This window comes from Triturus cristatus, chromosome 1_1 (genome assembly GCF_964204655.1).
Source record: "Triturus cristatus chromosome 1_1, aTriCri1.1, whole genome shotgun sequence".
NCBI classification, from domain to species: Eukaryota; Metazoa; Chordata; class Amphibia; order Caudata; family Salamandridae; genus Triturus; species Triturus cristatus.
This window is the reverse complement of record NC_140579.1, coordinates 72,700,814-72,716,345: the sequence shown is the minus strand read 5'-3', so window position 1 is coordinate 72,716,345 and position 15,532 is coordinate 72,700,814. Positions and strand designations below refer to the sequence as shown.

General features: G+C 45.6%; 1 protein-coding gene across 1 annotated transcript in view; it reads right to left on the bottom strand.

Annotated features, from left to right (window-relative positions):
* The window catches only part of LOC146869469 (complement C4-like), a 520,274-nt gene that overhangs the window by 367,805 nt on the left and 136,937 nt on the right, over positions 1 to 15,532 (bottom strand). The window contains exons 3-4 of the mRNA XM_085599862.1: positions 2,912 to 3,092; positions 954 to 1,024 (exon numbers count right to left, since the gene is read on the bottom strand). Of these exons, the coding sequence (XP_085455988.1) occupies positions 954 to 1,024; positions 2,912 to 3,092 (252 nt within the window). The remainder of the gene's footprint in view (positions 1 to 953; positions 1,025 to 2,911; positions 3,093 to 15,532) is intronic.

Here is a 15,532-nt window from a genome sequence, read left to right as displayed (position 1 = left end):
ACAAAGAAACAGGAAAGGGCTATTATGCAGAATATATTTAACTCATGCACAAGATAAAAAGTGTCATGCCCTGCAACTTAGCTTTCAGCAGCCGCAGTGACCTGCTGAGATTTAACAGCAGCTTCAAGTTGTACACCAGAATACTTGTTAGAAATGGGCACAAGTGTGAACTCATGGGAGGGCTCTGGTCTGAGTACTGTGGAGTGTAAGAGGGAGGGATGTCACTTACAGTGGTGGGCTATAGGTTGTAGCACTGGAGAGCACCAGGAGGATGAGCCTGAGTACTGCAGCGTATAAGAGGGAGGAATGTAATACTCGTCTCTAGGATTCAGTAGGCCTAGAGATGGCCACTAGCTATTGGGCTAAATAATGGAGGGCGTACGAGTGAGGAAATGCCATGGCTCTCGTAGGTTCTGGGCTTCAGAGAGCACTACACGGATGCATGCTCTTCCACTTACAGGGAGCGGTTGAGAACCAGATGGCAATGAAGGGAGGTAATGGACATGCAATATTGGGCACTGGAAATTGGATGAACGCGAACCCATACACCCGCAGAGAGGCTCATTACTGAAGGCTTTGGAGGGGGGAGGGGAGGGTTGCCCGTACAAAATGAGACTGAATAGAAGTAAAGGAACACCCTCACACCAGTCGGCTCAAGGCCTGCAGGATAGATTCCCTTACGGGACTGGGCTATGAGCTTCAGTAATGGAGGCCAGAGGTGGCAGCAAATATCCTCACTGGGACAGCGTCTGGACATTATTACTGTAAGAGAGCTACACCGCGGCTGTCCAGGGATTGTGCACTCTTTGTTCCACAAGTGAGCTTCTAGCATGGAAGACATCTTCAGGAAATGTGCTTGGATTTCATGGGATTGAGTTGTCAGGACAGGGGGCTACCTTTCATGACCATGTACTCTGTGATAAGGGTGTCCAGAAGTGTGAAAAGTAACTTACGTGGACTGTGACTGTGATAGATTCCGCTACAGGCCTCATCACATGGTCGAGAACGAAGACCCGGAACTTCACTGTAAGGCAACAGAGTATGAATTAGGTTGATGTGATCTACGGCACACAAGGCCCATGGGCCAGACCTCGGGCATTGCACAAGAGCCCAAACAGGAATGCGTCCTGGATTACGAGGCCAAGCTGCCCTCAGCTCAGGAATATTCCTTGAACTCATCCATCTTAATAAACATTTCCCTGTTGTGTTTTGGAAGTGGGTTTTTGGTCACAGAAGAAGAAAGGGAACAATGACAAAAGGATAAAAGGTATGTGTTCAAGCGAGCTTTTGCGCGCTGCCTTACAAAGCCATAGGCATAACCCTTGAAGGCAGCCTGCTGCTCCAGCAGCAGAACCTCCAACCCTTACAAACACCCCAGAACCTGTATTGGTCTGACCAACTCATCCTGTAGAGAAGACAGCATCACCTCTCAGGATTTCATGGGGAAGATCGAAGGTGTCAGGATGGAGTATCGGGGCACCCAGTGTGATAGGGACTTGTTAGGTCTGTGAGAGTACCAATGCCCTGACAGGCTATGCCTATGGCATTTGAGGCTTTGTGTAGACTATCACTGCCATTATCAGCCCTGGTAGATGAAAAGCAGACGGTGCACCAATGAGAGGCGGTGGATCTTTTACTCTGATGTTTACTGTTTTATCCCAGATGAATGAAATGTGGTTTTAAGAGTTCTTATGTACTCTCATGAATTTTCGTTATACATCGAGGATGGACTCTTTGATTATGTACTTGACATTTTTATAGGTTACAACTCAGTGAGTATTAAATTGTTATATACATATGGTTATATATCTAAGAATAACCTTATGTGAATATTTAAATATTCATATATATGTATATTCTGAATTCAGTAGTTATAATAGCAAGAAAACAACCCTATATTGCAACAATGACATCTTCTGCTACAAATGTTTATTTTTTAATATCACTGCTAAGAAGAATAATTACATTTTAGAATATATAGTGCGCTGCCCTTACCTGAAATAGTAATATAATAATGCAGGATTTATATTCCTCAAAACATTTAGATGTTAAAGTGGTTTGTTCATGCTGTCAAATCGGTCTGGACTGGACAGCTCGTAGCACTACACACATCAATTCAAATTCAATTAACATTGAAAAGTTGGATTGAAGGACAGAAAATGTCTCATACAAGGGCTGGTACTATCTCACCACCTGGTTTATTGTGAAGTGTAGATTCTACACGGAAATGATTCTCATAGTCTGTTTCCTGGTTCAATTTGCTGAGAAAGTAAACTTGTAAGTTCAATACTGAAAATACTGCAAAACACAAAGTTATTACTGGGCTGATCCCTTGCAGCATAAAGCCCACGCTGAGCAGCATCCTCGCCTCACGGTACAATGGCATCCTTCTCCGCATTGATGCCTGCACATGCCAGGCCATGTTTAAAGCCCGATGCAGACTTCTCTGGTCAGTGAATGAGCTTAACCCATACAGATACCAAACCATCCACTTTCCAAGTGAATTGTGACACATGAATATTAATTGTCCCTCAATCATCAGCCTATGCCAGCCTCCAGGCTGTCATATAAAATCCCAGTAGAAACATTTGATCTGTTGATCCAGAAAATAGACTCAATTTTCACCCAGAGAAATGAAAGGTAAACACAGACCTCCATGTTAGAATAATTAGAAGCAGTTTATTATGGGGAGTTGGTCAACACTTGAACCTCTGAATTGGAATAAGCAGAAAGTGCTTTAAAGGACTCTTTGTTAGTGATTATGCAGCATAAATCCTCAAAGGTTATCTGGGGGGGGGCACTGCAGCACCTCCTTCACCCCTAGTTCCAGCACCTCAGTGCCAGTAAAAAAATCATATTATAGTGATCAAAAACCCCAGAGCAAAGCATTTATTCAAAGAGAGCCACTTACCCTCCTGGGCGGGTGTGTAGATGGGCTTTTCTGTCTGGATGAACAGGTAGCCCTTCTTGGTGGAGAGCAGGATGGGAACCTTTCTGTCTTTCGGAAACACAGGGCCTGAAGCAACCAGTTGGATGTATTTTTGCTTCTTCAGAATTTCAAGTTCGCAAGTTTTCACCTGCTGGGCTGTGACCTGTGAGAGGAGAGACCAGAGACTGTCAGGTGCAGTTGACAACTGGAACCAGTGTGCTGTAGAAACTTTGCAGTTGCATCATGTCCAGAGAACTTATGCTAAGCAGATCATTCAGATTACCAAGCCTAGTAAAGCATGGCTCCGTGTAAGATAATTCACTTGGTTGCGCACCTATATGAGAATTCCGTGGAGTGGAAGACACAGTTTCATATCCGAGAGGGGTTATGCCGCTTTGTAAACGTCAGGGCTCCTCACAGTGGACAAGCCTTATTTGAGATTCTCCTCTGTATCTAGGACAACTAAGCTTCAAACCTCACCACCTCAAAAAGAGCAGCCAGTAGAGCAGTTACTGCACGGTATGGTCTTCCTCCTACGCTGGTTCCATGACACAGCAAGGACGGCAGTGGGTACAGGATGATAAAAGAGCTGCCACGTTGCTTGCAGCAAGGTTCTCCTTAGCCATGGCAACACGTCCACTGGAGGGGATAGGAAAACTCCATGGAATGGCTCAACAAATGCTTCCTCGACAGCCTGTTGTGAAAAAAACTCGGAAGCCCAGAAGGGCATTTTTCAAAGATTTCGGATGTGGAGTGGCAGGTTGGGATATGGGGGATCTTTAGCATGCTACTCTAACGGGCAGAAGGGGTGGAGCACAAGGAACCGTTACACCCTATTTAAGAACGGCATTTCCTAATGGTCTGCAACATGCAAAGAGATTTATAGGGGGTGTTCTAACGGATTTAGTAAACAATATCGTATTGTAGTGGAGACAGGGTTTTATGTACACACATTGCTATGTTAGCATAAGCACTTTAGAAGATAAACGCCATCTTGCCACTTTGCTGCTTTTGCACACAACACTACAGGTAACTGTTATTACAAGTAAAACTGCTTGCTTGCTTTTTCTTCACATAAGAATGGTCTGTTGTTCACATCCCTAGACGTGCCCCGCGACCTTAGTCTGAACACTGTGTGCAGAAGCCGTCAAGGTCAAATAACAATGTATGCTGTTGAATTCAGGTTGATCGGCCCACGCTCTAGACAGAACAAGCACACAGCTGCAAATATCTGAAACTCGGGTGCCTTTAATATTGCATTTGCATGCATGATTCAGACACTTGGAGAAAACCTTTCCAGACACAGAGAGCAGAGCTGATCCTGTGATGTGATTCACCTAAGCTGATCTTTGAGGTATGGGGTTCCCCATTCAAACCTAGGGACCTTCTATTAGTTTATACAACTAGTTTACTAGCCAAGGGAGGGTGGTTCACAAGGTATTATAGGACCTGTTTTCCACTATCATTTTTAATATGATTCCTCCCTTCATTTTCTATGGAATTGTAACAATGTCCGGACCGTGTTGATCCTGAACACGTTTGATCAAGCTGCAAACACCTTACCCCAGTTATCACAATCAGCTACATCTGGGACTAAGTCTTTCTGCAAACTAATGGTGAGGATCTTGTGTTTTTTCACAGGAGTAGAATTCGGAAAACCTGCTTTCAGCTGGTCATATTTCTCAGCAAGCCAATAAGGCATTTTGTCCTTATTCTGGGGGCGCTTGCCCATTACTGAATTAACCATGACGGGACTAATAGTAATCCCAGCCGTGCCAGCTGGTTGCGCCGCAACCCCAGCTGCCCCCACCTGGACATTGCGTGAAACGCATTGCACTAAAGCCCTATGTACCGTAATTAGGGCGGTATGGAGTTGACGTAACTCATCCAGCGGGGCTAGCAAATATCGTGGATGTGGTGTGAACCCGGCCAAGACTGGCCAAGTGGCCCCTGGAATAGACAAGGGACCTAACCGAACTGGTGTAATGGTGGGGGGGAGGGCGACATTGAACCAAATACGATGCTGCCAAGCAGAAATAGGAATCTCCTGCGTCCTATATGGCGTGTAATTAGCTGGAACAGCCGTAGAAGTGTATGCGTGAAACGTCTTATCATCCGCATTCACCTCCGGAAAAGTAACCCAAGAGTAAAACAGCTCATAGGGGAATGATGCATCGGCACTCACTACAAATATAATAGACATCCCATCGTCAGGCACCCCGAACTGCGTCAAATGACACCTGAGAGGTGCGCAACTATGCACTGCAATAGCGACTTCAGCCATAAGGACGCAGAGAAGAAAAAACAATCTATATTAACCCATAGCATAAAAAGGATAATTATTGAAAAAGAAAACCTTTTTAATTGTCAAGCTTGAATGAACCCATAAATAAACTATATAAGTAGGTTTAAACCATCACTCCTGTCAACCGGAAACAAGAGTGAGGGTGTTGAGGACAAAAATAAGCACTACTAAGGCGTCTCAATCATAAGACCAAAACGATAGGTGCACCATGTTGCGGGGATTCTGCTCATGCACAGAACTATGAAAAGGAAACCAGGACCCAAGTGAATTGTGGTGTACCAAAAAACTCACCTCAGTACCCAGAACCCCTATCCGACTAGCATCAGTGTCTCATTCGTTCTCCGTATCATCTCGAAGCTACCAATGATTAGACAACCCAGAATAAGCGACTTAGAGTACTCTCAGCAATGGTGGGAATCAGAAACACTTTTTCGTTATTATTCTCATATCAGTCCACAACAAGAGTAATCAGAGACACGGAAAAGTTTAAAATGTTTATTTTTAACTACGTGCTCTAAGGTGCAGTACTTGGGCCAACATAAGCAGACAAATGATAAAAAACTAAACCGTCAGCATTGTTACAATACCATAGAAAATGAAGGGAGAAATCATATTACAAATGATAGTGGAAAACAACCACCCTCCCTTCGCTAGTAAGCTAGTTTTATGAAACTAATAGAAGGTCTCTAGGCTTGAATGGGGAACCCCATACCGTAAATATCAGCTTAGGTGAATCACATCACAGGATCAGCTCTGCTCTCTGTGTCTGGAAAGATTTTCTCCAAGTGTCTGTATCATGCATGCAAATGCAATATTAAAGGCACCCGAGTTTCAGATATTTGCAGCTGTGTGCGTGTTATGGCTAGAGCATGGGCCGATCAACCTGAATTCAAAAGCATACATTGTTATTTGACAGTGACGGCTTCTGCACACAGTGTTCAGACTAAGGTCGCGGTGCACGTCTAGGGATGTGAACAATAGACAGTTCTCATGTGAAGAAAAAGCAATAAAGCAGTTTTACTTGTAATAACAGCTACCTGCACTGTCGTGTGCAAAAGCTGCAAAGTGGCAAGATGGCGTTTTACATCTAAAGCGCTTATGCTAACATAGCAATGTGTGCACATAGAACCCCGTCTCCACTACAGTTCCATAGTATTCAAGCATCTGGTAGCGCAGATGGATCAGCCGGGGCTGGCTCAGCCGGGGCTGGCTGTCGTGTCGCAAAGATCGTACAGCCATTGCGGAGCAAACAAATCAACAGCAGCACACCAGCAGACAAGGCGAGAATTAACGGAAGCCCGCCGAAGACGCTGGAAAAAATAGAATGAAAAAATGCCAGTATCACACAAAATATTGTTTGGAACGAGGTCACAAGGCCAGAGCCCACAACTTTGAAATAATGCACCGAGCCAGTTGTTGACGAGGCATTGAATATAGTGTGAATCAGTGCACCGAAATGAAGTGGGAGATCAGTATTTAAAAGAGCATGCACCTCAGTGCGGGTGTTAGCCATGTGAAGGACAAATGTTTCATGGGAGGAAGTCAGGGCGACCTTTTTGAGACAATACAGCCCTTATTCTGCTCATCTTGTTGAACCCTGCTTTCAAGGTTGGTATGGAAGGCCAGATGGATACATCCAGTCTCACATGCGGGGGTGGGAAAAGGACATTCTTACAGCAGACTACTCGTTGAGAGACAGTTACAATGTACGGAATCCCTTCTAGCATCCCGCAGCATGCCTCATTATTTAAAAGCAAATATCTACCGTTTGCTAATAACGTGAAAGTGTGTGTGATCGCTGGCACAGGATTTCCCTTCAAAATGCAAGCTAAATTTGGGGCGTGAACGTTGCATGCATCATGCAATTGGATGTTCCTACAGACTACTGAGTGATCAGGTGTGGAAGTGCATTCCTCTCCTTTTAAATAAACCTCTTTACCCTCTCTCAGGCACCTGTATGTAAATGGGAGTGACCAAACTTCATGCAGGAAAGCGGTACCCAATGGTTCATATCTGCTTAAGGCATAGTGTTTCATACATGAACTGAACTTAAAGAATGCAATGGTAGAGTGATTAATTACATTGATAAGCCACACAGCTGAGTTTGATTCGGCCACAGAGAATGGCAAAGTGTTCAACTTTTCAATATGCAATAATGAGTATGTCGCATCCTTCATGGACATGAACTGTTGTTTATTAGTCAGATTAAACGGCAGGAATAAAGATGATGTGTTCATGTAGCTTCTGCACACAGTGTTCAGACTAAGGTCGCGAGGCACGTCTAGGGATGTGAACAACAGACCGTTCTCATGTGAAGAAAAAGCAAGCAAGCAGTTTTACTTGTAATAACAGCTACCTGTAGTGTCGTTTGCAAAAGTGGCAAGATGGCGTTTAACTTCTAAAGCGCTTATGCTAACATAGCAATGTGTGTACATAAAACCCTGTATCCACTACACCCTCCCTTGATCGGACCACGAACAGAATATGGAAGCAATGTAGGAACGCAGAGTTCAAGTTCATATATTGCCAATCCATATAATTGGTAGCGAAATTTGGAAAAAATTTGTTGGGAAAAAGTTAAAATTAAACATGTAGTTTTGGGTTATCGACATTTGAACTCTCATTGTCGAACCTGCACGGAGCAAAATACCCACAGTTCTGCCCTGGTAGATAGTCTTGTGAGAAAAAGGTTTAAAACAACATTTGACATCTCCAATGGCTTTTATAGCCATACATGTCCTCTGTTAGCAGTCAATGGACATCCTTTACTTTAGGTGGCAAACAAAAACAGTTTAAAAGATTAGCCATGGGCTACAAAAACAGTCCTGGTGTCTTTGCCGCGCGTGTAGTCTCTCTGTTGGAGAGCATTGACCATGATGCGTACTCGTATGTTGATGATATCTATCTCACAGACGACGAATTATGGCCGCATCTGTGACGCGTTGACCGCATCATTGTTATGTTTGCGGACTTCGGTTACAAATTTAACTTTGCAAAATCACACATTGCAGAGTATACTGTGTTGTTTTTGGGCTATGAACTCAACAACGAAGGTCGAGGTTTAGCACCTAACTTCCTGGAGAAATGCACGTGTTTGCGCGCTCCGACTACTCTGAAAAAACTACAATCGTTGCTGGGTTTTTTGAATTTCGGGCGTACTTACATTCCCGATTATGCCCAGCGTATCAAGCCGCTATATGCCTTGGTACAACCTACTTTTTCCAAATCGAGCTGGCTGCCAGAACATTCAGCTATCCTGCAATCTTTGCATGCAGATCTTCTAGCTTCTAAATACTTACTGACGCATGATAACCACACAAACCTGGTAATAAGAATTGTGCCTGGCGCAGTGGGTTTCACGTACTTAACATTCAATGAGGGAGAAACAGTCCCTATTGCTTACAAGTCACACCTGTACACTTCGGCTGAAATGCACTTTTCCACTGTCGAAAAGGTTTTGACTGCAGTGCAGATGGCGATTCTGAAAGAGAGAGCGCTGTCGCAAGGGACACGCATGTTGGTTGTCACACCGTATCCTGCCCTAGAGGCAGTGACAAAAGCCAGTGTACCAAATTCTAAAGCTTTGCATCCACGTTGGCTACAATGGGCCACTTCTTTGACGTCTCCGGATGTCACTTTCATCTTTGATGCCTCGTTGCAGACTCAGAAGTATTTATAGTATGAATTTGTTCATCCAGCTCCACTGTCCTTGCGCCCGCCTGAGGATTACCATTGTATCATTTACACTGACAGTTCGGCGCAACCGGCGACGGAATCTAAGCATGCTTATTCAGCGGCCTGCGCAATAGTGGCTGGTATTTTCGTAAATGGTGAATTCAAGTCTGATGTCGTGCACACGCAGACATTGGGTGATTGTACCACCCAGTTGGCAGAGCTTCGTGCTCTGGTGCTTGCACTGGAGTTTGCTGATCCTCGAGTGACTACTCTTGTAGTGAGTGACTCTTTTCACTGTGTTCAGTCTTACAACGACAATTTATTCTTTTGGTCTCAGAATAAGTATCGTGATTCCAAAGGTAGCACAATCAAACATAAAATGCTTTGGGTTCGAGTTGCAGAACTTAAACAACGTCTGCCGCTCGTGAATGTAATTCACACTCTTGGCCACCAGCGCGTCTGGGTACACACTGTTGGCAACAGTTTAGCTGACGAAGCAGCGAAAACAGCAGTGGCAACATATCGAGTAGCAGCAGTTACAAGATCCAAAAGAAAGATTGATGATGACATCTTGGCAGCAATTGCTGCAACAGAGAAGGGTGATAATTACCATTGTGGTTTCCCTTCTAAATGCTCTTATCAATTAAGTCCTGATAAAGTTCCCTATGTGAGAATTAACGACGTTGGTGACAGATTGATTCCCAACATGGACAGCAGACTTTCCTTGATAACAGCAGCTCACGGAGGTATGGCTTCTGCCCATGCCGGCGTTTCAGCGACTGTTACTATCTTACAACAACGTTACTGGTGGCGCGGATTGTATAAACAGACTCGTGCTTATGTCCTTAATTGTGACATTTGCCAGCAGATTAAACATTCGACTGCTGCGCGTCCACCTCAAACACAGTTGTACATATCTAATAAACCACTTGGGTGTGTTTATTTGGATCACTGCGGTCCTTTCTCCTCTGATACTGCATATAGGTATATCTTAGTTGCAGTGGATTCGTGCACACGTTTTCTTGGGGTCTGGCCACAACGGAGTGCTGATGCTCGAACTGTCATCAGGGATTTGCGTGTCTTTGTGGGAAGTTTTGCATGTGGTACCCTCCATTCAGACGAGGGTCCAGCGTTCGCCTCTTAGGTGTACAAGGATGCCATGAGATCTTTGGGAGTCCAAGTCAAATTTTCGTCTCCATACCGGCCTCTGGGCAATAGTGTTGTGGAGCGAATGAACAGTGACTTAAAGCAATCCCTGACAGCTAGGATTTTAGGTACTGGCAAGAACTGGTTGGCCCTTTTGTATAGCATTCGACGTGCACTTAATAATCTCCCTAAAAGGTCTCTGGGTGGGCGGACCCCATACGAAATGCTCTTTGGCATAAATATGTTTGTCCCGGACCTTGATGGTCTAGACATGTCAGCGTCGGCCGCACACTTTGATGTAGATGATCATTCTGCTGAATCTACAAGAGTCTCGAGACAGTCTTGCAAAGGAACACTTGCCCTCCACAACTGATGCTGCACTTCAGATTCCGGTAGTTGGCTGGCTACCTCGAGTTGGTGACCTGGTCTGTGAGAAGGTGGAGAACAAGAAGGAGTTCGGCCCCTCTTATCGTGCACTGGTTCCAGTGCTTGGCGTGCAGGGTACAAGAACAGTCATTTTACCTCCACGTCCTGGTCGCAAGGATAACAGGTACATCTCCATTGACAATATCAAACTACAACGAGTGGCCGATTCTTCTTAGTATGACACCAGCGGTCTCTTGTCCAGCAATGCTGAGAAATTCTGTTTTGGCTCCGGCAAATACCAACAGGCCTGACGTTGCCGTCAAGATGCATACAGTTACTAATCCTTTATTGCCTCCATCGGCTGGTGGTCCAGTTGAAGATACTGAGTATACTTATCCCACAGATGTGTCGTTGCCTGGTTTACAATCAAGTGCAGTTGACCAGTCACGTTTTTCATTTGACACTAACTCTACAACATCGAATGCCCCATCAAAAATTTCTATTTTTGCTGTTTGGTTTAAAAGACATTTTTGAATTCTCCCTTGGACTTACATTGGCTGGGGCTCATATTTTTTTTTTTGTTTATGTCGACTGGATTTGTGGTTGTATTTTTCCGTCTGGTAAACTAAAGGATCTGCAATTAGATTAATTGATGGAACTTTGGCACCCCACTCCTCATCACACATCATGAAGAGGGACCAGACTTTTGTTAATATTACTGCCTGGCCTGTGTTAGATGGGATTGTATGGGATGCTGTAAAATTTCAAATTCATGGTCCAACAGAGGTGATTAATGTCCCCAATGTACTTCGTGTTTCTATGGGGGATGTTGTGAAACAAAACATACGCTCTGATGATTGGGATGTCCAAGCCGTCGAGGCTCTTTTTTCTGATTTGAAATATTATTCTGCTTTTGATGCTGAATATTTATATTTAGACAAAGTAAATTATGGAGAATTGTTTTCTTACCAACACTATGGCAATCATTTCCTGCATAAAACGAATACATTTAGAAATGTCATTAATTATACGCAATGGGAACATTGTCCAGCACTGGTTGAAGGCAGCTCCAAAACTCTAGTGAAAACATTTACATATTTTTCTGATTTTAGTGTATCGAAACCGGAAGCCTTTTATTTTAAAATGACTGCTGAATCAGCTTCCAAAGTTAGACTGACCCACACTAAATTACTGTATTCAAAGTCCTTTATGGATGAATTAGCTATAGGGGACTATGAGCTGTGGAAAGATACCATTGATCTTAAATCTGCTTGGGGTTCTAAAGCATGGCAGGTACAAGGCACAGCAGCACTGCATCGTGCATGCCTTATTCCTAACCACCCGTTGTTTTTGAATTCTACTATTTTTCAGACCACCTGCTTTGGATTGGCTACTTCTAAAAAGGTGAATTCCCCTTCTATTCCTGATCTGGGCACTTATCCAACATGGGATAATCACACAGATCTGTCCCTTGATGAATTGCAGTCATTCATTACTAATACATCCTTCAATGTTTTTCTACCCTGGATCATCAAGGATGGTTATTATGACAGAAAAGTTCAGATTCTTGTCAGCATCGTTTTCTGGGTCTGCTCCCCGGTTAGACTCAGGTTAGGGTGGTTCCCCGATTTGAATCTTCCCATTCGGTCACTATCTATTCCTTAGGTAAATTATGTCAAAACTGGCTGCAACACTCCACCTTGGCCTCTGTTAAACTTCATTTGTCAAAATTAAATGACAAAGTAAATCTGAATGATTTTGTTAAGGGCCCTGTGGGTGGCAGGTCTAAAAGATGGGTGTATGCTGTTTCCAACGAAGTTTGGAAATTATCTCAAACTGAAGCTGCTTCTAGATTAAGAGCTATCGATCAAGCAAATTTGAAAAAAGTGCTTGCTGTGATTCATAATAGCATTAACACCCTTTCTTCCAGAATTTACACACTAGATAATATTATTTCATCTGTTGTGGATATTATACAGGATGATATGTCTGTTTTATATCATGGTCAAAATCAATTGCGTTCTATAATGCAGTTTGCATGGACTTTTTAAACATTGAAGGCTGGGAAAGTTCCCTGGGACTACATGAACAAATCATCTTTATTCCTGCCGTTTAATCTGACTGATAAACAACAGTTCATGTCCATGAAGGATGCAACATACTCATTATTGCATATTGAAAAGTTGGAACCTTTACCATTCTCTGTAGCCAATTCGAAATCAGCTGTGTGGCTTATCCATGGATTAATCACTCTACTATTTCCATTGTTTAAGTTCAGTTCATGTATGAAACACTATGCCTTAGGCAGATACGAACCATTGGGTATCGCTTTCCTGCATGAAGTTTGGTCACTCCCATTTACATACAGGGGCCTGAGAGAGGGTAAAGAGGTTTATTTAAATGGAGAGTGTTGGACTTGGCCCTTCTGGCAGGTTCACCCCTAAACTTTTTGCTTTTACGGGTGACCTGGTGGTAGTGATTTTTGGTTTCTGCGCACTTTACCGCTGTGTCCCAGGGTAAAGTGCATGCGTGTAGTGAGGTAGGCCTGCCCTCCCATAGGAATGCATGGGGAATGTATGTGTCCCTGGTAGTTCCTGATGCGTGGGATGTGCAGGGTCGAGTCTGGTATGTGCGGACTCGTGTGATGAAATGCTGCGCGATGATGTGTGCGGCGTGCATGTACCTAGGATGGAAGTGCCACTTCTAGAAGTGGGCACTTCTGTGTGCAGTGTGTAATGTGTGCCTTGTCTGGCGATTGGCTGGCGGAGGTCATGTGACGGGCTAGGGAATCCCCAGAGTCAGGAGGAGTCACCCAGTGGTGAATAGGGAGATCAGCAGCTAGATGGGTGGGAAGAGTACACCTGGGTCCTGAATAGGGCTGGGTTTTCCCCACACAATGCTGGCTCCACCCCCTGTGGTGCGACTGATGACCCTGGCCTGTTCTCTGAATAGGGAGAGGGGCTGAGCAAAACAAAGTGCTCAGGAACCAGTTGTAACTGGTTCGCCCCTTCCCTGCACCTTGAGACAAAGGTGTTCTGTGTATAAGAAGGGGCTGTGACCCCATGAAAAATGTTCTCTTCCCGGATCCTGCCTGAGGGGGCTGCTGCTGTTGCTGGGCCAGAGGACCGCCACTTGGACTACCTCCCTGCCTGGAGGCCCAGTGAGCTGGCTCTGGGCCCAGCCTTGCCCCCCCTGCCTTGCTGCATACAGAGGAGGACTTTGCTGGACTTTCGTTATTCTCCCCTAAGCGCTGGGAGCGCTTCATTTGCATCTCTAAGCGCCTGGAAGCACTGGACTGGCCTTTAGCGCTGAAAGCGCTTTCACTTTGTCCCTTAGCGCTTGGAGCGCGTTATTTCTGAAAGCCGGTGCCCACCCGGCGTTTGCCCCGTCTTTGCCGATCCTGCCAGGGACATTGCCGCCCATATCGAGTGCCCACCTCGATTTATTGCCTTTTCAAAAGAGCCGGTGCCCACCCGGCATTTCCCCGCGAAACCGGAAGCCAGGCAGCCTCGGTGAAGACGTGGGCGGGACTGCAAACACAGGAAGCGGACGGGAGCCTACCCCGCGCTCCTGTACTGAAAGCAGGAAGTAAAAGTCGTGGCGGTGGACAACGAGCTGGGGAATCCCTGCGTTGCCACGGAACGACGAGGAAGTGACCGGGGCTTCCGTGAGCCGAGGGAGCCCCGCACGGTTGCCGCCAGGGAGAAGAGCCCGTCGACCGCAGGAGTCCCCAGAGAGCAGCCCGGTAAGTGGTGAAGGGCTGGGGGACTCCGTGCGGGTATTAGGTGCCGGTCCCAGACCTGTCTATGCCCTAGAGTCTAAGAGGCTCCAACAAGCGGGGGCATTTTCTTGGTCAGAGCGCCTTGCGCGCTCCAACGAGCGGGGGCATTTCCTTGGTCAAAGCGCCCTGCGCGCTCCAACGTACGGGGGCATTGTTCCTCCTGTTAAGAGCGGCCCGGGAAGGCAGCGGGCCACTCCAACGTTGCCCCCACATTTGTTAACGAGCCAGAGAGGCTCCACCAGGCCATATTTGTTTGTTCACGAGCCAGAGAGGCTCCAACAGGTCATATTTGTTTGTTAATGGGCCCAGGGAGGGCTCAAGAGGCACGCCAGTGCCAGGTTCCTTTCCCCAGCTGCCCAGCACTTAGTGGGCAGCTGCCACGTTTAGGTTGTGCCCCTGTGCGCATTGGCCTGCGCAGCCTGCGCAGTCCAGCCCTGACTTTGTGGACGAAGGGCGTTTGAGCCCCTGAAAGGCCAGGTTGGTCTGGGGACAGTTGCTGTGTTGTGCCCTCACCTAGGGTACCTGATCATTGTTACCTGTGTACTTTTGCGCCTGCGCAATGCCTTTACGCTGGTTTTATGTCTAGCTGTACCTATGCGTAGGAGAGGGTTTTTCCTAGTATAGGTTATGCTGATGTGTTCATGGTGCCCTGCGTAATATTCTCCTAAGGTGGTTAGGGTTGCGTAGGTGGTACTTACCTGTTACCAGTAGTTACTGGTTGTGTGCTACATGTGTTATTTTGCGCTACAGTAATTTTATATCCTATGTTCTAAGTACTAAGTTCTAAAAGTGCTAATTCCTGACAGTGGTCCCTGTGGCCCTGTCCCCTGTACATATAATCCCTTGTAAAATTCTGCACGTGCCAGTTGGCACAGTGTAAATTGTGTGAATATTATCTAATGTGTTTTGGTATAATACAAAGGCTATTTTTATATATAACCTTGTGTGGAGTTTCCTTTGTGGTGGGCCTTGGGTGTTGTTGCTGGGTGTGCGCGCAAACGCTTTACACATTGCCTCCGGGATAAGCCGGACTGCTCGTGCCAAGCTACCAAGGGGGTGAGCAGGGGTTATCTTTGGAGTGTAACTCCCCAGCCCTGACTAGAGTGGTGGTTTCTGCCTGGCTTTCGCGCAAGCCCTAGCCAACCAGAAATCCCATTTCTAACAGAGAGGAATGCACTTCCACACCTGATCACTCAGTAGTCTGTAGGAACATCCAATTGCATGGCGCATGCAACGTTCACGCCCCAAATTTAGCTTGCATTTTGAAGGGAAATCCTGTGCCAGCGATCACACCCACTTTCACGTTATTAGCAAACGGTAGTTATTTGCT